The sequence below is a fragment of the Rhipicephalus sanguineus genome, chromosome 2 (assembly GCF_013339695.2).
Source record: "Rhipicephalus sanguineus isolate Rsan-2018 chromosome 2, BIME_Rsan_1.4, whole genome shotgun sequence".
NCBI lineage: Eukaryota > Metazoa > Arthropoda > Arachnida > Ixodida > Ixodidae > Rhipicephalus > Rhipicephalus sanguineus.
In genome coordinates, this window is record NC_051177.1 from 117,661,592 (window position 1) to 117,682,805 (window position 21,214).

General features: G+C 47.6%; 2 protein-coding genes and 1 long non-coding RNA gene across 3 annotated transcripts in view; 2 read left to right on the forward strand and 1 right to left on the reverse strand.

Annotated features, from left to right (window-relative positions):
• Positions 1-2,498: 2,498 nt before the first annotated feature.
• LOC125757210 (putative nuclease HARBI1) lies at positions 2,499-5,905 on the forward strand. Its single transcript, XM_049412574.1, has 4 exons — positions 2,499-2,821; positions 3,577-3,694; positions 3,763-4,175; positions 5,636-5,905. Exons 1-3 carry the CDS (start codon positions 2,531-2,533, stop codon positions 4,029-4,031), a joined length of 678 nt encoding a protein of 225 aa, XP_049268531.1. The 5' UTR covers positions 2,499-2,530; the 3' UTR covers positions 4,032-4,175; positions 5,636-5,905.
• LOC125757211 (uncharacterized) lies at positions 5,737-7,627 on the reverse strand. The gene is made up of 3 exons (XR_007415148.1): positions 7,372-7,627; positions 6,693-7,310; positions 5,737-5,822 (listed from the first exon to the last, which is right to left on the reverse strand). It is a non-coding gene; the product is annotated as an uncharacterized LOC125757211 (long non-coding RNA).
• A 4,021-nt stretch (positions 7,628-11,648) lies between these two features.
• Positions 11,649-21,214, forward strand: part of LOC119381263 (juvenile hormone acid O-methyltransferase) — a 21,351-nt gene continuing 11,785 nt past the window's right edge. The window contains exons 1-3 of the mRNA XM_037649183.2: positions 11,649-12,238; positions 13,969-14,125; positions 17,637-17,735. Of these exons, the coding sequence (XP_037505111.2) occupies positions 11,663-12,238; positions 13,969-14,125; positions 17,637-17,735 (832 nt within the window). The 5' untranslated portion in view covers positions 11,649-11,662. The remainder of the gene's footprint in view (positions 12,239-13,968; positions 14,126-17,636; positions 17,736-21,214) is intronic.

Below are 21,214 nucleotides of genomic sequence, written 5' to 3' on the forward strand. Positions count from 1 at the left end.
GTAAAATTGATCGAAAGAGTTTGAAGATATTCGTATCATAAATTTTCTTGATGAGCGAATACGGCCCATATTGGTTTCCATCAGGATGTCATATGGCAGGCCCATAAAAAGTCGCATTTTATTAACTCGACGCGAAAGCAAGTACTGCATTAGTTACGCTAGACAATGCAAAAATGGCGATGAGTAAGCAATTTTAGTAAATCAGCTTCAATACTTTAACTTTCCAAAGTATATTCAGGCATGAATTGCAGAATTCTTATGTAATAGAAAGTTCTATTGCTTTGAAAGCAGCAGTTTTTCGTCTACGTACGCGCAAAGAGGCGTGCAGCAAAGGGCAGTGATTTCCCCGACACTATTTATTATTTTAGCGAGTTTAATTCTATGACATGAGGATGTCCACGTGTCCGCTGACGACACTGCTTTGCTTCATTGGCAGGTGATATGCACAAACTATAGCAAACACTACATGCATACGTATCAGCCAGAGGCGTAGCCAAGGGTGAAGGGGGGGGGGGGTCACTTGTCCCGTTAATAGGGAGACAATCGCCGGGCAGATTCCAAGGGCTGACGTGTCGGGCCCCCGAAACGCATCACGAAAGCGCGGACAATTTAGGGTTGGTCCTTTTAGTGCGACATCGAACGCCGGTTGTGGTCCAACGACCGAATCAGAGCCAAGACTTGATAACACAAACAAAATATATTATCAGTTAAGGCAGTATAAGCATCACACAAACACGCACACTCGGCTGGTATCAGCAACAACTCACAATACAACTTGGATGGTGTTTAAACACACGGGAACAAAGCAAACAGATCACGCGCTACAAATGCAATCTCATGCATTACAACCTATTCAATAACACTTAAAGTCCTGAATATTCACAAAACGTATCCAGTTCTCACTCCTTAGAACGTAACTTGAATGCTTCTCTTCCAGGAAACACTCACGCAAACTCCAGCGCTGATCGTCGTTGTTACCCTCCGTCGTCGGTCCCGAATGTTTATCTTCCAGGAAACACTCACGTAACGTATCACTGCTCACACGGCGTCATCACCCGATTCTTCCAAATCGACGATCGACGGACTGCACAACATCATAAACACGTCTTCTTTGGCCGACGGAACTACACTCAACATAACTTCACGATCTCCGGACCGACTGACTGACTCGCTGGTCGTCGGTGCACGCTTATATTCCCTCTCCACTGGTTTCCAGAAGCGTCGGGAGTGTTCTTTGGTGTGCAGCACAGCCAAAGCTAGGGAAGGGGCGAGACTCTTCTCGACGGTTCCGCTTGTAGTGGCGTCACTCAGCGTCACGTCATGCTTTCCTTCTAGATGTTTCTAGACTTTGCCGGACATTTGCTCTGAGGCTGCTGGTTACCGGCAGTGGCCGTTTCGAGGGGGGGGGGGGGGGGTAGGACGCCGCGCGCCAGCGAATGGCTGGCGCCGTGGTTTCCCGCTGTCGTCTGAAATCGGCGGCGCATTAACGTGCTCGTTTGTGACAGGGGGTTCAAATCCTCCCGAAACTTTTCAATTTTGCTTGCGTATATATACACGCACACGTACAAACGCACGCACGAACATACGTAAAGTATGGTTAAACCCCCCCCCCCCCCCGAAAAAAAATTCTGGCTACGCCCCTGGTATCAGCTCCAGGAAGTTGCCTCTGTGATATACACCTCTATCTAAACGTTAAGATATCCTCTGTGATAACGTTTCTCTTAAAGGACCCCTGACACCGAATTTGGAAACTCGAGATGCTTGTGTTGTTTGATAGTCCTAAATGCGGGGGCACTTCTGACCGATTATGAGTGACGAGCGTTGCCTTTAAGATATTTTAATTCGGTTCTAAAGTAAGCCTGAGTGCTCATCTGAATTTGGAGCTCCTATCAACATAACCACTAGTATGATGCAGACGTAGGCCCCTTGTGACGTTGCAGAGGTAAAGCAAGTATTGTCGACGTCAAAGACAGAAATATGCGCGGTGCACTGTGGTATACTGAGGGGCGATCGGAGATCTGTTCGTTCCGCTTGTTCGTTCTCCTGGGGGAGAACAAGCGCGCTGATTGGCTGAAGCCGGACAACTCACGCCATTCTAAGGGGCGTGGCCATTTCTTTTTTTTCCTTGATGTTTTCTTTTTTGATGACGTCATGCCGCGTCATAACGAGCATGTCGTCTGCTAAAAGTGAACGGAGAGCGAGCCCGTTCGCTCGCGTTCTCTCGAGCGAACAATGGCGTCGCACGGCATGTATTTCGAGTGATGCGGTGGTTGCGGCTGCCGCAACAGCTGATTTTGAGGAAATGGCGCTTGCAACGGTGCTTCCTTGCTACGTTGGCGTTTCTCGAAGCAGATGGTGCGAAATGCGTTTGAAGAGATGAGCGAGTGTGAATTCCGGCGTCGCTTTCGTTTCTCGAAACGTACTGTACCTTGGTTGTGCGACGATCTCGGCCCCGTCATCGGGTGCCAACGAACCAGTGGGATTTAAACAGAGCGGAAGGCGTTGTGCGCGCTGAGATTTTTGCGATCGGATGCTTCCAGCGAGCTGTCGGCTGCGAGGAATTCAGCGGCCTGTCGCAGTCGTCCGTCAGGAACACGCCATTACTGTCGCTCACGGGCAAAAACGGTGGGTGGCCTTTTCCGGAGACCACAGACGCGAAGAGCGAACAAAGGCGGCGTTCGCGCGGCTCGGGCAGATTCCCGTTGTGGTCGGGTGCGTGGATGGTACGCTCATCGCAATCCCGAAGCCCCATGGCCTGAGCTCCGCGGACACGACGCATTACATGTCGGGGAAGGGACTCTACGCATTCAACACCACGATCGTGAGTATTATTCATGCATTGTATGCGTAACGAATTGTTTCATTTATATCGCTTAAACTTTCCGCTTTACTGAGGCTGTTGCAACTGAGTATAAGTGGGAGCGGTATTTTCGATCTATCCAGAACGGGAATTGGTTCGTTTCAGGGCACTTCGCTTAGGATAAGCGATGAAATCATGTAACGCGGAGTACACTTTGGTTCAGCGGCCTGCACAGTGCATAATATTACCGTTGCTCGTTCGCCATGTGTACCCGAAGCTTGATTCTCGATTTGTATTTGTTGAGATTAGCGCTCCCAGAATGTGCCGTAGTATGTCCTTATTGTTCATTGTCGTGATGGACGTTACATGGATCAATACATGGATGGATGAATAAACTTTATTTCGGTCCCTCGGAACGCGCCCTAGCATGTACATTAAATACGCATTGTTTCATAACCCTTTTTTCAGTCGAAGTTTTTCGTGTTGTAGATATTTTGTGATACATTGCCTTAAACATACAGCAATAATTTGGTTAAAAGGCTTTGGTGGCTGAAAGATGGGTTGTTCCAAGCAGTAAACATGCAGACTACCCTTTGACACTGCATTGTCCTCGTGTTAGAACTTATGGTACAAGTCCTACCCTGTCGATGATTTGTCCATAGCTATGTTTCAACAGTCAGTAACAGTGAAGACAGATGTAGTTACATTAACATAATACCCAACATTGTACCCAAGGTCATTTATGGGTACAATTTTGACTGAATTGAATTCTGCAGACATGTGATGCCGACCTCTGGATGTCAGTCCATGTTTCCTGGGGTCATGTCATGACTAGTGGGTATGGCGGGGGAGCCCTCTCCGTCAGCACCTGGAAGCAAAACTTCGGCTTGCTTGGTAAGTGCTGTCAATGCTTGCCACATTCAAGATGTTATCACTACAGCTGTCATGCCGTCCTCGTGCAGGAGACTCCAGCTATACATTAGAACCGTGGTTCCTGACACCAGTGCCCGGACGACCAGCTCGTGGCACCCCTGATGACCACTACAACAAGGCCCACACCGCCATGCGCAATGTTGTGGAGTGGTGCATCGCTGTAAGCTTGTGCACAGCTGCTCAAGCATCATTGCTGCTTGTGCAGCTCTGCACGACATTGCGTTGGCGGCACATGAGCCTGTTCTCGAAGGAAACGATGACGACACCGACGATGCTGACTGCTGCCAGCAGCAGCTGAGCTACCACCACCACCACCACCACAACGGGAGCCAGCAGCAGCGCAACCGTGTAGTGAACCTGTTTCGAGAACTACAGGGCCTGCATGCTTGAGCACCTGCGCAGAGTACGCCGCCGCCTGCAACGACCTCGGTAGCATTGCGTGGTGCGTGTTTGTCTTTGTTCAATGTGTTTGTCACTGTTTTTTTTTTTACTACGCTTCAAATGTTTGCTACACATATCAACGAAACAGCGTTCTCCTATCAATGAATAACCCCCTTGAATAGGTTGGCAAAAAATGTGAAGCTCACCCTGACTCACTCGTGAAATATATTTTGCTCTTGGGGCTCACTCAAACTCAGACTCACCAAAATTTTCCTCAAGCGGATTCACTCGGACTCAGGCTCACTAAAATGTTTTCACCCGGACTCGAACTCACCAATGTATTACTCACTTGGACTCACAGCTCGATCTGAATCTGAGTGAGTCGACTCATGAGTGATTTTGCCGACCTATGCCCCCTTGTCACACAACGCCATGCTGATGAAATGCTTCGACCAGGTTGTAAAATATGGCGCTTCACCCTAAGCACAAGTGAGAGCTCAACTGTGAATGGCACATGGTGCCATTCACAGCCAAAGTGGTAACCGGAAAGGGCTGTTTGAATCAGGACAGCAAGATGCGGTAGCTTTAGTGCAACAAGAATCGTGCTTGTAAATGAAATGAACAACAAGGGTGGTGTCAGAATTGAAATTTTATTACAAGTATCACGAGCAATGCACATAAAAAGCAAAATAAATAAATATCCTTTAAATTTAATGCCAAGGAAAAGAATACAAAAGTAGCTTCCTTTTATAATATACAAATGGAGTTATTACAAAGTGCCTGCTGCTCCTCTGCAACAACACACGCGTCTCGCAGCACGAAAGTCATTGTATTACATGAAAACAAGGCACAGTCGAACCGGTATTAATTGAACTCGCTAAAAAATGCAAGTTGTTGGTTGCTGATATGTCTTCCTCTATTATTGATTTCTGTTTGTACCCAATCCTGTTATCTAAACACTTCTAAGCAACAGAACACGTATTCGTCAACTGTTTTTTGGTCTTGCAATATTTCAAAATTGTGCAACCTAGACCTTTCACAAACGCTTTTCTTTTTTTCTAAGACGTGTAAAAATCGATAGAAAACGTACAGTGTGCCACAATATTCTACACGTATACACTATAAACATAAAGATACACTACAGTGCACTCTGTGCATATACTACAAAATTGCTCAATGCATGACTTTGTATAATGAGATTTTAAAAAATGACATGGCAAAACATGATTTATAAATGAAACCACACTGTGCTATGCACATGTACTACAAAACTGCTGAATGCATCACCTCGCACGACGAGATTAAAAACAAATGACATCGCAGGACACGATTTACCATTGATCTACACTTTACTATGTACAATGAAACAGCACATCAGTGCTTCTGATATGCAGAAAAAGAAAATTAACTGAAAGAAAATTGCAGGGCACCATTGAAGCAAACCAGCGTATCATAGCTCGTGATGTGAACAAAAATAAATCTACATATATGTACAACTAGTCTTTACAAATCACTGTGCAGGTGCCTTCCGCTGCAATGAGGGCCCGGGCGAGGGTACCAACGCCTTGCAATTTGTGGACCGCGTCACCGAGAAGTTGAACCTGGCGCAGCTTTCCAATGATGCCTGGCCCTGCCGCCTGGTGTTTGCGGCTAGTAACTCCAGCGCCTCGGCCTGCCGGTTGCCCCCATCTCGCAGCTGCGGCATGAGCTGGAAACCAAGAAATGTGTTGCCATTATCATCTATAAATTTCCTGCTACCGACTCTTCGCTGGAAGCTTCTGTTCGTGAAGAGTTTCAGTGTGTGCAACAATTTCCTCTCTGTTGAAAATCCACTGACCCAACGGCATCCATGAATGGTGCTTGGTTCACCGCACAACCGCACCCCAAGTGCAGGGTAGCCAACCGAGCCAAAGCTTGGTTAACCTCCCTGCCTTTCCTCTTCGTATCTCTCTCTCTCTCTCAACGCACTTCGTTTGGACAGACCAAAGCGGTGCCGGAATTCATTTTCGCTCATCTCATCAAACGCATCTCACGCCTCTAACCATCTCTGCATGAGAAGCAACCAAACAGCCCTTTTCAGGGCTACACAATCGTTTGCCCGGCTTTAGGCGATGACTGACACAATCTTTTTCCGAAACCCTAGCTGCTGCAGTATGCGAAACATACAGCAAGCAGGTGTAACACAGGTGCAAACATGTGCATTTGTGTATGATGGTATGTGAAAAAGTTATATAACGAGCTTGCTTTTTGAACAGTATATTTAGCAATAGCACATTTTCAGTTTCACTTTTGAAGCAATTGACAAAACAGGGAAACATTTCAAGATGTTGAACATTTTTGCAATGCTACCTTTTTGCTACATTTCACCATAACTGCAAGGCAGGACACCTGTTTATTCCATCTGACAGTTATGCATACAACTAGCTCCTGCAACCGTTTGCCAAATTTTTTTTGTGCAGCCTTTTGTCTTTATGCCCACAGATGTCATCTCTTCACAAACATATGCCTGCACGCATGAGCATCACCTGTGAGCATGTAACACCATCTACAGTTAATCAAAAACATCAGCGAAACTTACGAGTTGGGGCACGGGAAAGATCCTGGGCCACATCCTCTTCAGCCACACCAGTAGCAGCTGGAGCAGGGCTCACCTGTTATAGTAAGAAGTTTCTTGATTGACACACTGAGTGCAATAAGAAGTATGGAATGGAAGTGGACAATAGCAATGTTTTTTTAGAATGTTTCAACAGCGGCATGCTATGACACACAGACTTCGGAGAGAGGGGTGGAGGGAGGCAAGCCTACTGGCTACGCACCTCACTCGACTCGAGGGTCTGAGAAATGGGTTGGAACACGTAGGGTGCTCTAATGAGCTTCGAAATATAGTTCGCGGCTGTTCTTTCGTCATCACCGCAAATGTGGCTGTTTCGCATTCTGTTCTGGGCGGCGCAACGTGTTAGCACCTCAGCTAACGCGGCGGCCGGGTGATCCACTCGATATTGTTTGAAAAAGTAAAACTAACAGCGCGTAATGGCTCGAAGCAAACGAGCCCACTTGTTCGCAGCATACAAGTAACAATGATATTCTAAGCCAGTGCTTACCGATTCAGACCACACGAACTATGGGCCTCGCACACTCGTCCCTATCAAGCACGACGCGGCCGCGGTAATCCGAAATCTGGCCGCCTCGGGTGCCGCTGTAAAGCACAAGCGGGACGTGTAAGATGACCGACCACAATACATTGTGCTCGCACTCACCTCTGCTGCCCTCGGAGTTTGGCAAGACCCTGCTGCGAATAGTAGCGCTCATTCCTCCATCGGGCCTGCCACTGGGCCCTGGTGTTACGCGCAGGGACTTCTTCGTTCAAAAGCGCTACTAGCTCCTGCCACATGTCGTCCCGGTCTTCCCTCGTGAAAGACGGCTCCAGCGGGCACGACAGCGTCGCGATCTGTGGGTGCTCTTTCACAAAAGCCAGCAGAAGCTCCTTTTGACGATCCGACACCCGAGAACCAACGCAGACGGTGCGATCGGACGACATTTTGAAACTACGTCAGCCGCTACTTTTCTCTTTTTTTTTTTCGCGTGCGCGACACCATCTAGCGACGACGTCAAAAAAAACTACCATTATTAAATATCATCACTCAAAGCTGTTGCTGTTTGAAAGAGTGTTTGAGCTTGAGAAGCAAAAACAATAATTTTCTGTAAAGTAATTATATTTATTAAAAGGCGAGAAACGCTTCACGGTTCCTGTGCCGACGTCACAGGATGCGCGTCTACTTCCGGAAAGCTGTCCGCTTCACGATTGGCTGTTCTCTTCCTCTCGGCGGTTCTAGGCGGGAGCGCTGCGCCTCCTCTCACTTCTGTGACGTAGGCACCGCAGAACGAACGCGGAACGAACAGATCTCCGATCGCCCCTCTGCAAAGCATGTTTACTCTTTGCTCCTCCCACCTTCTCCTTCTTCGGTACGTGTCGGCAGGCAGCGTGAGCTCTCCGTGTGTGTGTTCTCCAACTGGCAGCTCAACAAGCCCGTGGCTGACGTCACCCAATACTGAGCGCACGTCAGCACGCGTGCCCCGAGGAGCGTCCGCCGCGGCGCGGCGCTAGTTTTTTATCCTCTTTCGGCGCGCGTTTTGAACCTGCACTAGAAATGACCATAATAAACGCTGCTAGTATTAATTAGACATCACGTTGGAGCATTAGCGGTGTCATTCCGCGATTACAAGACATAGAGCTACTTATTACAACATAAATGTCACAAACAAAAAATCGGCTCTCAGGGGCCCTTTAAAAGATGTTACAGACGTTTTTCTTTCGTATCATCTAGAGAACACTCCGCAGATAGAGAAGGTCAAATATACTTGTGTGATATGACGTATTTGTGTCTTGGAAGGCGAAAATTGAATATATCGCTGCAATGAGTGTTAGAGAGGTTGGATTAATCAGGAAGATTAGCAACAGTCGATCAAGAATGCGGAGAAAAATGTCATTGCAAGTATACTGCATGTAGTCCGGTGCCGGAATTTGGTTGCATATTATACTATAAGGATTTCATGGTTTCATGACGTTTCATGGTTTAATGCGAAAACCAAAGATCTCTAGGCTTCGAGGTCGCCTTGTGAGGTACAGAAAAACGGAGGGAGAGGTAAAGGGCAACGGCATGGAGGGAAAAGGCAACGAGTTGAGTTGAGGGAGAGGGCAACGGCGGCAGAGTAGCGGCGTGGGGGATTAGGGCGGCAGTGACGCTGGGGAGGAGGTAAATAGCAGCAGTGCGCTCGCGCGTCTTCTATGCGTCGCTGCGTGGGCTCGAGTAGACCTGTGCGCCGGTCCCAATATCACCGGCGGGGGCGCGCCGGTGTTTCCACCTCCGGCGGCGGCGCGTCAACGGCACGGGGTTCATCGGATCGGCGGTCGGCGACGTGGCGCGGAGGAAGGGGGGTTAGATGCGACAGTTGGTCGGGAGAGAAATTTCTCCCTCGAATTTCGAAAAAGATCTGTTTCACCGAAAGGGCGAAGCTGTGAATGCGATAGCAACATGTCGTAATGTATAAGAACTAAGTCAAGGAGCACACTCTTTTTTATTTGATCCCGCGTAACTATACAAAGCGCTCCTGTATTCGAATACGGCCGCTTCCGGGAGAGAAGCGGTTTTCGTGCAGTTTTCCGTATCAGTGGTCACAACACGAAGCGGTCAGATCACAGCGCGTAGAAGGGTATACGAGCCGTTTGCTGATGTCTGCCTAGATATCGCGCATGTCAGCGCTCGCGGCCGCACACTTATAGTCAAAGTTCCCAGCTGCTGCGCGGGCCACGCAGCCCCCCCCCCTCCCCCGGCGTTCCTTCATGCTCCTTCAACTAGCGAAAGACGGGCGGGGCGTTTCTGGTTGAGGAGCAATCGACAGCAGCCCTCGCAAGCGGGCTGATGTTATCGTATGCGCCCTCCATGTGACGGAGAGGACCAACTTGTTTCACCTGTAATTCAGCCGTGTTTAGGCCACGCCAGCGATCGCCAGCATTTAGTCGTGGATAGAACAAACGATGCGTGGAACAACGTTATCGATTTGGACTTTATACGGAACATGACGGCGACAGTGAAATCCTCTCGAGAGTGTCTATATAACTGCTATATCAGTAAAAAAATATTCAAGAACCGTGGATACGGGCTCGCCTTTTTTCTGGAGAGCTCCAGTTACACCGCTGTCAAGTCCGCTGTCCGTTGGAAGAATCAAATACTACGGCGCCTTTTCCATTGGTTTCCTTCTCGCCTTCACTACCCGATATCTCCTGGCCACTTACTTCATCGTAATGCACGCGCACAATGTCAGCACTAAGCGTTGAACCTATCGGGATTTTCGCGCTTGTCGGCTACACCCTGTTATCTCCGTTTGCGCAGTCGAAAACGTACAAAATGGAGCGAAATCAGTTGATCGTGCACGATGGTCATGCAAAACAAGGAAGAACGGGTAGGGCGACTGCATGGCAAAGCAGGGTGGGAGACAATTCACAACTGATATTGCTCGTATATGGACCATTCGATAGTATCACGAAGTGCGCCAAAAAGACGAAAAACGCCAACGAAGAATAACGCGCGCGTTTTTTGTATTTTCAGAGGCTGTTTCGGGGTCCTTTAAAAAGGCAGAGCGGGCAAACACGGACCCACGAGAGTAGTCAAGACACCACAAACGCCGCTAAAAACTGAAAAATCGCACATCGGCGGATAAGAAGGTAGACATAAATACTTATTCGCGCATTCCCAGGCAAGATGCCATACCTATCAGTCCGTTGCGCGTGGTGGTCTGCGCGAGAAAAAACTGTTCACTCTCTTGACTTCTCTCTTGTGTCCGTTTCTGCACGTCCTGTCATTTTAAAATGCATACCTACCAACAAGCTCAGCTATTTGTTATACTAAGTATTTCATTGTCATCACTTTTATATTTATTTATCAATTTACTCGAGCATAAATGAAAAAAAAAGTGTACTAACGCATCGATATATATTACTTATCTATTCTATTTATCTATGCACAGTGCACTAGATCCAAGACTCCACGAATATGTTATCCACCAAGTTGGGTCGTCGACCTCTAAGGCTGAAGGAAGCTGCAGCGTTGAGATCAGACAATACTCGTGAGACCTCTGGAGGAGAGGAGTGTATACGGCAATATACCTCCGGGAAGCTATTCTCGATGTGTCCATCTAAAGGGGGTGTCCATAATCCTTTCGGCAGAGCGTGTACAGTTACTCGAAAAACGGTCAGCCGTGACGTCATCGCGCTCTTAACCACGTCGACGCACCAAACCCGCCAGCACATTCCCAGCGTAGGGAGAAAGTGCACGAAATGTGCACTTTCTCCCTACGCTGACGCGATCAGCGTCAGCGTAGGGAGAACGAACGCTGACGCGATCACCGTTCATTCTCGGCCTCAGAGATGTGCGCCCAAAAGCTGATCTCTGGGGGCTGCGTTCGTTGCGTTGAAGCGCATTCCGTCTCTCTCATTTGTTTCGAGAGTTTTGAAGGCTTCGTGACGTCAAAATGACGTTGCGGAAGAAGAACCAGAAACAGGGGGTGCGTTGTTCGCTGAATTCCAGCCAATAAGCGGCGCCCGAAATGGACAGTCCATGGATGGACGTGGACACATCGAGAAGAGCTCCCCCGGTGAAATGATGAATTTTTTTTGTCCCGATTTCCCGTTCGGGTTAAGAGACTAACGGCAGCGCGGCGCAATCATTGCGCGGCGGCGCACAGGTCTAGGCTCAACGCTTCATTACACCTGGCTTTGTGTCCGACAAGGCGTTCACATTATTAGCAAGTTCTAAGAATACCCCGTAATTTTTTTTTCCGGATGCTTCAAAACATATGGATTCCGGCAAATGGCCAACAAGAATTGTGAAATCATGCTAACTGCGCATTGTTTCAAAATTTACCATGCGATTCTACTTGCCTTACTTAAACACTAGTTTCTTTTTGTGCGCTAAACGTACGTTCTATAGATATTGAAAACGATTGTTTTTCTTCCTCGCAAACACGACGCAGGTCGGTCTTCCAGAACACATGGCCAGCCACCCGCAAAATGTTGTCGCGCCAGGACAACCAGCGTTCACTCAAGCAGCGATGCCAGTTCTGTACGACGAGGCGTTCAAGTACATGCGTGAGTCCTCAGTCGAGCTGCTCAAGACTTGGCAGCAGTCTTTCGTCACGTGTTCCGAAGAAAACGACGCTAGCGACCACCAGTACCTGGAAGTCGGCTGCGGGCCGGGCAACATCACTCGCAACGATCTCTTGCCCCTGTGTCCTCCGAGTTTAACGAGACTCGTCGGTACGGACATCTCGGAGGCGATGTTGGACTATGCCAGGAATGTGAACGCCCACCCGAAGGTCCATTACCGACGACTGGACATCACTGCCGACGAGGACGTGTCTCGCTTCATCGCCGAGGAGGGTCGCTTTCAGAGGGTCTACTCCTTCTTCGCACTTCACTGTATACAGGACAAGGCCGCTGCATTGAGGAACATCGAGCGTCTGATGACGCCCGGTGGCGAGTGCCTCATCATATATCATCCGTACGCGCAATCAGCGAAGTACTACCGGGCGCTCCTGGAAAGTGGCTTATGGGAAAAATACCACGGCGTGAGTAAAAACGTTCTCTATTGAATGTGATGTACAGAGTCGTCCACATCTACTGTGAACACCTAATTAGCATTCGAAACCTCATAGAAGCTGATTTTTTAATACATAACTCGTAAAATTGTTATTGCGCTTATCGACGCCATGATTAGACGTCATATAACGGACATTTTCCTCGTGAAGTACAAGAAACGCTCTAATTTTAGCGGCTTCAATAATAATAAGGCGTTCATCTCAGATGTGGTAGATCCTATACATCAAGCTACATCAAGTTGCAGAGTATCCCTAAGCATATCCTTGTTAGACGGGATGTTTCTTTCTCGAGGTTGTTACGAAGGGATGCTGCAATGTGGTGCTGCCGAGTTCTGTTATAAATAATGAAACAATGCGACGATACCGAATCGTTTATTTAGTGAAGCGCGTACCTAGTGTCGCTGCGGCTACGCCAGCTGGTTGCGAGCTTTCGGCAACCTTAAGGGGGGAGGGGGGTATTAGTTATTACCATTACGCTATGGTTATTGTCATTAGGAACACAGTGACATCGGCACATACACCCACTTAAGCAGCTGCCATTTGAGCTCTCTGTGGATGTCCACTGCCGCTTTTACTCTTGAATGTGAAGGCGGTCTCTCATGGCCATGACCGTTTGCTTTCACAGCGGTGCTGTTTGAGCTTTTCGCTCCGCCGGTGACCGGAAAACTAAGCTGCGCCTAGCGCGTGCAACGCAATGACACCGCCGGTGCGCGCTCTCTGCGTCTTCTTCTTCTTATTATACGAATGAGAATAATTAAAGACAGTTTGCTCTTGCCGACGCATGTACGAGAAATGAGGATAGTTATAGTAATTTTTCTTTCTCTATCGCCAAGTAATTTGGCGGATAATAAGGCCTCTAGCCAGCACACCCCATTGAGTTTGACGCGATGGATGTGCAACGGCGTTTCTTCAACGCGTGTGCCTTCTGAAGAAAACAAAAGAGAAGCACTGAACAGATAAACGGGGAGAAGGGAGAGAGAAAGAAACAAACAGGAGAGAGAGGGGGGCCTTGCTAATTAAGGCCGTATTAATTAGTATGCTAATTGAAAGCACACTAAGCAATACCGTGCTAAATAATACCATGCTAATTATGGCCTTGCTATTAACCTTGGTCGGCCACAAGCTCCGCTCTAAGACCAGCCTTGCACCACTAGTGCAAGCTGCCCACTTTTTTTTTTTTTGTGGCGGCTAAGTAGAGGCCGACCGCTTTGCCATAAAATATTTATTCGTACGCACGGCATAAAAGGAAATGTTTCTCGCTGATATCTTTTTTATGTCAGATCATATCACAGCCACCGCCCAACCCCCCCTCGCGATTTTTGAGTGGCGGGGTCCTGGTTTAATGCATTTGCGCTCCTACTACCGCCGCTAGGCAGCAGCACTGGGCAATTTTAGCTGAATGGATGCTTAAAATTGGCCTGGTAAGACGGTCTCTAGTATCGGCTAATTTTGTTGGCTTACCAAGTGTCAGCTAGTGCTGGCTGTATGACCGTCAGTGTTGGTCATTTGACGTTATATCCGCAACATCGTCGTTCAGCTCACTGAAGCAGTTGCTCTCTCATTTACCCGAAGGACGGCCTGACTCGGTTCTGCCTGAGTTCTTTTTCTCGAGAAACCTGCTTGCCACTTCCAGTGCACGTCCGCATACTATACGAGTATATGACGTTCTCTTTTGCGAACTTTTGGCATGTACATTGCAGGTGCTCTGGCGCACAATGCCCGTGTTCCATGAAACAGACGACCCTGTGTTCTTGCGAAAAAGCTTTCTCGACCTCGTCAAGCTGACCGGGATTGTTCCACTGTCATGCGAACTGCTACAAGTGAACGTCAAAAATGTCGACCTCGATGTCATTTCACGTAAGTGTGCCACTTAAGTGGCGTTCTTTTTGTTTTAGTTAAATTTGTACGGCTTCATTTAACGAATTTCTACGAAGCGCAGAACCCCCCAAAAATGACAATGTCTCGACTGTTGCTATCGCATACAGGGTCTGCCCTGAAAGCAAGGAGAGTGAACATGCAAGAACTCTTCACTTGACAAAACTTTTCAATGTGCCGAGCATTCCAGGAAGGAAGGATCTTGTGCATCTACACAGCGATCCCACTCCAGCTTCCCACGGTCTTTGGGGCGACTTTGAAGCCCCTTTCGGGCCACCTTCATTGCGGTCGTTCGACTGTCTTCTACGGTATTATATCGGTGTCCTTTCAAAGTACGTTTCATTCTCGGAAGAAGAGAAAAAAAGCCCCAGCGAGAGATGTCCCAGCTACATGCGGACGGGAGAATATGGTTGTGTCTAGCCTAGTCAGAAACTCGCTAACAGCAAGCGACCTCTGCGGAAGAGCACTGTCGTGGTACGGAATCAACGATCTCGCGAACTCGAGACGTACGTGCAGGACGCCTTGTTTCAGTCTGGAGGACTTCCACGCAGAAACTTCCATTTACCAACGTCCCAGAAAGAGCAAGTTCTTTTGCGACGATTTCCACGCAGCCGTGGAACGCGGCCATCACGAATATCACTTTCAATTTTCGCGTTCATGCCTCCTTCCGACAGAGATTCATTTGCGCCAGCGTGCCACTGTCAGCTCTGTCTTTTTTTTTTTATGAGGCCTAAAAACTCATCCTTTGTCTACAGTAGAAATTAGTGCTAGAAATTTTTGACCAAAGAAATTTCGATCGCCGTTGATTCCGTTCGGTGATTCGACAGAAACAGTCATCCAGGAATCCATTTACAACAAGGCTCAACTTTTCGGTGCAGGTTTTGAGGACACGTTCCGCGTTTGCAAGCTTTCGGGTGAGAATCTTATCAACTTCCGTTTTCGTAATCTCTATAGTTCTTCGTGCCGATCAACGTTCGATAATGATGCGCAATATTAACCTTGGCGTCTTTAGCCCTCGCCAACGGGTTCTTAGACAGTTTCTCTTCGTGTAGCGTCTTCTCGGCCGTCTGTAAAGGTCATACACCATTCGCACACTCGCAATCTGCACATTGCATCGTTGCCGTATGCCGCCTTGGTCATGCTGAACGTCTCTGTTGGGGACTTATCCAGTATAACGAAAAGTTTCACCGTATAGCGCTGTTCCAACGCTATAGGTCCTTTCTTGCCGTAACGCAATGATGAAAAATGAGCACACGCTCAAGCATCTCCATCCGCCTCACCTGCACGAAGCCCACCGACCTCATGGCGTTGAGAATATGAATGATCCCACACCTTTCCCCTCCACCGCTTTCCAAATCAAGTGCACGTGTGTGAACACAGTGACTAGTACCCCTACTTTCAGGACAGACCCTGTATGGCACCGTAACACGGGCGTTATTTGACTGTCTTAGAGCATATATACCGCTAGTCATCCAAAAAACATTCCTGAAGAGTTAAACCTAAAGGAACACTCTCACGACCACCATTATGTACAAGGGCTTACATTATATCATATCACACGACAGTATTATGGGGAAGGTGAAAGCTTGAAGGGATGAAAAATCCGTAACAGGAGTGTCACTGTAGCCAACTTTTCGACAAGTCACCAAGTCTTCGTCAAATCGGCAACTGCCTTCTTTAGCACCGTGTGTTTGCACGCGTTCATCCCTATCCCCCAGCCACAGAAGGAGAGGAGGAGAAGAGAGCAATTTTTCTCTCTCTCTCTCTTCTATTAACCAAGGATGCGGCACAGTGTGACATTCACGGACTGCGGGCAAATAAAGCTACTCCGCAAGGCCGATCGGCCATTGCAGTGCGAAGGCAAGTGCAATCGAGATATATTGTTAAGGGAGGCTTCATGTTCCATTAATCGGATATTTAGACATCAAGCAGTCTGGCTGATGCATGTCCTACCACAGCTGAGGGGTATTTCATAAACCACCCCAACTACACATAGGCAATACGGTTTTACATCATGTATGTCACTCAGACGCACGGTGTCTAAATATCCGATTAATGGAACATGAAGCCTCCCTTAACAGTGTATCTGGATTGGACTTGCCTTCGCACTGCAGGTCCTGCGCACGCGGGCCCCGGTTTTTCGAAATCAGGGTGCTTGGGAAAAGTCGAAACCAGGTGGCCAGATAATTGTTGGAGGCTTTTTGCTTAAACAAGAAGGGTGCCCAATGTGTTAGTGTGTCATCTTTGAATTTATGTCGCAATGAATTGCACTTTTTAGACAAGTCTTGATAACTAAAGGTAGGTTGTCTTTCTGTTACGGTGATTTTCAATCTGACTGGCGTATGCGCCTGAAGTTACCTGGAATGCAATGCAATTTCCAATAAATCAGTTGTTAGTTGGCACCAGTCTCTTCTTTTCTTGTTCTGTTCCTTTGTTCCTCCAAATTCTTTTTCCTACCATGCACCAACCAGCACAAGAACGCGTTTTAGTCAGTTACATTCCTCTGTATGCAAGGATACTCAGCACGAAGCGTTGGACACAGCAAACATGTACAATATATTTTAATTCGCTTCCAAAGTGTGCCGAATGCTCATTCTCGCGATCGAGACCCATCGCTAGCGCGACTGACACAGACGTCACTGTGTAGGAAGAGTAACGAAAGTTTTGGTGACGTCAGACCATATTAGGGCGACGTGAAATGAGCGGTGACCCACAGCTCCGCTGCACCAGCCAAACCTACACTCATTTTTCTCAGTGTGTTGCCGAAGTAGCCAAACGTGCTCGCATTTTGCAAAGTGCTTCGCACCGTCACGTGAACCTGCGAAGGCGACTCATAAAATTTTGGTTTGCTCGCACACGCCTTTGCTTTAGCATACCGGGTTACCGTAGCCGTAAGCGTGAGACCGGATAGGAGGGGCCACCTGGCGGCGCTAAAACGAATCAGGCAAGCACAGAATTGTTGCAGAAATGTAATGTATTCTACTTCTCTGCTGGTGTAAATTCTTGGCAGCGACGTAATTCCGAATGTGTTGCCTTTTTAAACATTTTTATGCCGCGGCGACTCAGCAAAAACAAAGAAACCACCTATAACTATGGTTGCACGAACCGTCACAAGATGAAGATCCCTACGTATACCGGAATTCCGTGCTCACTCATGTTCTCTATTAGAGAATTTTAGCGAGTTTTGAAGGCACTGGGACGGCTGCTCGCTTGCGTGTGCCAGAGCCGATGCAGCACTGCGTGCGTCACAGCTCTGTGGGCCCACGTGTTCAAGCTTCCTACACACTGACGTCATTGTCCAACTCGGTGCCCAGAAAACGAAAGTCGTTCATAGAAACTAGGCGATAATAAATTATTTAGCGAGGGCGCATGATTCTTGGAGTGTGTATCACGCTTCCTACAGCAATAAGAAACGTTTGCAACAGAGAACGCGCGAGCCACAAATTTGATGGCACCACCCCTTCAAGGCCGCAAACTGTGCTTCACTTCGCAGGAATGTTCGCCATGGGTAACGCTGTTCATCGCCTGCTGACAGAAGAAGAGAAAACCAAGATGTTCGAGTTCGCCAAGAGTTATGTGCTACAAAATCAATGTCAGTTCTTTTCAACCACAGGCTCAACGCCGCAGCTGAGATTTGTTTTTCACGGATACAAACGTTAGGCATCGCTTTTGCTTGTGCCAGCACCTCGAGAATCGCCAATCCACAGAATTCTCTCCACAGCAATGAACGCTTCTGCGGAGAAACCGTGTACCTTCAACCAATAACATTCGTTAAATAAACATGTTTATTCTCTCTTTCTCTCTTTCACACACTCTCTCTCAGTTGCTCCGCAACGTTGTGTAGTTTTATTAAAAGGACCCTTAAATAAAATAACGATTCTGCACGCAATATCAAGAGCACAACTATTTCCGCGATAACATGCTTGGTAAATGCGCAAAACAAAAATGCAACTAGCGACGCCGACTTGAGGTTCCATAACCAACTCACGGTGACGTCATAATCTCGACGGCGTCTACCATAGGGCCTACTCATTTCGTTATCGGTAAAAATGGAGCGCATTGTGTTCTAGGGAACCCGGAGTGTAAACACTGCAAATCTCCGGAAAACTTGTTGAGCCTATATGGACGGAGAAAAATTGACGAAATCTGTGACGTCACGCTGACATACTCAAGTTCCGGGCCGCAATTCTGACATGAAACGGTTATCTTCCTTTTCTCTTTTAAGTTTAAGTCAACTACGACAAAATTAAGGGCAAAAGCTTGGTTTCTCAAATAAATATGAGCGTAAGCGGATTTAGTGTTTCCTTTAGCTTTTTTTTTTAACATTAGTCACAATGTCCAAAATATATGGGCACGACAAGCGAATGTAAGTCGGCATTACACGAATAGGTAAGTAGCGATAAAGAAAGCATGGCGCAAGTGACCAAGGACAAACACAAGTGGACGCCGTTGAGGCCACTCCGCGCACATCCGTAAAATGAATAATGGGGCACCAAAAGATTCTGGAACGAGGCAAGGGTCTACTCCAAAAGCACACCAAATCTTTGCAAGTCTGTATGTGGGATGAAGATGGCAACATCTCCGATGGCGACGATGTGCTGAGTAACGTGAGTGTCACGGACGAAGAAATAAACTACGAGAGAGCATTGCGTCACAGAGCCAACCTTGGCGAGCCAACTGTCCGCGAAGCCTTGTTTCAGCACATTATCGGCCCAACACGTTATCTATGAGACGCAGGAGTATATTGGCGGAGTATGTTTTTTTTTTATTTCTGCTGCGCTCACGTACCTTTCACTGCAATGCACGCACGCTCTGACGTGGCGATCTTGTATTGGTCACACACACTTACCCTAGGTGTGCTTCACGCGCGTTGCGCTACCTTCTGTCCTATATTTTTTCGTTCCGCTTTGATAACTTCGGCAAGCAACAAATATTAATAGGCTCAAGTACATCCAACAACTGCTAAACCTCACAAGTGAACTTTGAAAAGGGTAGAACAAAAAAATCTTAAGGCAGCATCGCATTTGTGGTGCCAAGCCCGAAGGAGTGCGGATCTGGGCGGCCTTCTTTGTTTCTCTTTACTTTTTAGGGGCGAAGCTCCTTAAGGCGGCACCCGTTCGTCCCTCGTAGTCGTAGTAGTAGTCGTAGTGCGTAACCATTCTTACGCTTTGACCTCCAAGGTGGTGCCGGTGGGAGATTTTTCCTGTGCGTTGTTGAACAATAAAAAATTCGCAGCGTGCGCGTTAACTAAAAGCCGAATTCTTCTATCTCTCATTCCCCATTAGCAGCCATTGGCATGTTCCAGTAGGAAACGTTAGTAGAAGTAGAAGTGTAAGTGTTAGCTAAAAGCCGACTTCTTCTGTCTCTCATTCCCATTAGCAGCCATTGTTTACCTCCAAGGTAGTGCCTGGTGAGATTTCTCCTGTGCGTCATTAAACAATAAAAATTTTGTTCAAAACGCCGTTGATTGATGAAATAAACCAACGAAAGACGCCAGATGTTTTGTAAAAGCAAAACGAAAGAACGCCAGATGTTTCTAAAGCAAAACGAAAAGACGCCAGCTGCTTAACGAAAGACGCCAGATGTTTTCTAAAGCAATGGTTTTCTAAACAATGAAAATTCACAGCGTACATGTAAAATTAAAGTGAGCTGCAAGTCGTCATAACTCATCGAACCTTTAGTATAAACGCGCCCGATCTCACGTCGGTGATGATGTACTGGGCAGAATTCACGGAAGATTCACGGTTTACCGATGAACCTCCGCAGCTTCGCCCACTCATCATCATTCACTCCGTGGATATGCTGTGATTTTTTTTCTTTCTTCCTCTCTATATTTCCTTTTCTCTCTTATCTCTGTTTATTTCTATTTATTTTTTCTCTGTCTATTTCTTTCTCTTTCTTGCGCTTTCTATCTTCCTTTCTTTTTCTTTCCTTTCTTACTCTCTCTCCATATATTTCTCGCTTGCTTCCCCTTTCTTTCCCTTTTTTTCTCTCTCTCTCTATTCCTTTTTCTCTCTTTGATTCTCTCTTCCTTTCTCTTTCTGCCTTTCTTTCTCTCTATCTCATTCTTTTCTTGGTGCGCTTTACTCCCTCCCCTCCTCCTCCTTACCCTCACCTCTCTCCCCCCAGGCCTCCTCCTCCACTCTAACTGTAACTTCTCCTATACTTTTCTCCCCTTTCCCCCCAGGTGTCGCGGTTGTGGTGTCCTCGCCTGAGAGACAGTTAATGCGTCACTTACCCCCACTATTCACCTAATTTTCCCAAATAAAGAATCTCTTTCTCTTCACACCCTCACTTCCATTCCCCACGCCCGCGCTATACTACACTACACAAAGCTATGCTATGCTATGCTAGCGTGCCTGGACAGCCGAGTGGTTGCGACGCTCGCCTTCGGATCGTGGGTACGCGGGTTCAAATCCCGCCTCGCCAAGAATTTTTCCGTTTCCCTTTCTTTCTGTATCTTTCTTTCTCTCTCTCTATGTCTCTCTTTCTCCCCTGGTCTCTCCGTGTAGAAGTTCTCTCGGCCATCATAGTTATTGCAGGCCACGCGGGATATATCAGTGTTCTGGGAGAGCAGCAGAAGATGAGGACGAAGAGAGCGCGTGCTGGCTCATGACGATGATCACTGTTCACCCGTCACGGATCAACGCTCGGCTTATGCAGCTCCGCTCTTAAAAAGAGGAATGGAACGTCACTAACGACCTGGTAGCACGAACAGAGGAAATAGTGATGCGGGTGCTGCGTCTACTGCTTGTAGGTCACCAACTGTTCTCCTGTTGACTTTCTGGTAAGTATACTCTCTACCGAAGTTACCAGAGAGGCGAGGTGATCGGCAGCGGCAACGGCAACGCGTATGTCACTCATGCAAGGTTTATGGTGGAGTCGGTGGAAGAAACTCCAAGTCGATCAATCTCTGCGCACCTTCAGTAAAAAAAAAAACAACAAGAAACTCACAGGGTCCCATATGCATTCACCTAAGACGATTGGAAGGCAAAAGCCATCTTCTTTTTCTTCTCTGTCGATGTATTGATCCTGCCCCGCCACACTCCGAAAGCTCCCTGCACCTAACGT

What these genes read in the sequence shown, in the direction of transcription:
- LOC125757210 (XM_049412574.1), top strand. Translation starts at nt 2,531, where the DNA reads ATGCTTCCAGCGAGCTGTCGGCTGCGAGGAATTCAGCGGCCTGTCGCA. An exon ending in ACGCATTCAACACCACGATC is followed by an intron (nt 2,822 to 3,576) that starts GTGAGTATTATT and finishes TGAATTCTGCAG; the next exon opens with ACATGTGATGCCGACCTCTG. An exon ending in GCAAAACTTCGGCTTGCTTG is followed by an intron (nt 3,695 to 3,762) that starts GTAAGTGCTGTC and finishes GTCCTCGTGCAG; the next exon opens with GAGACTCCAGCTATACATTA.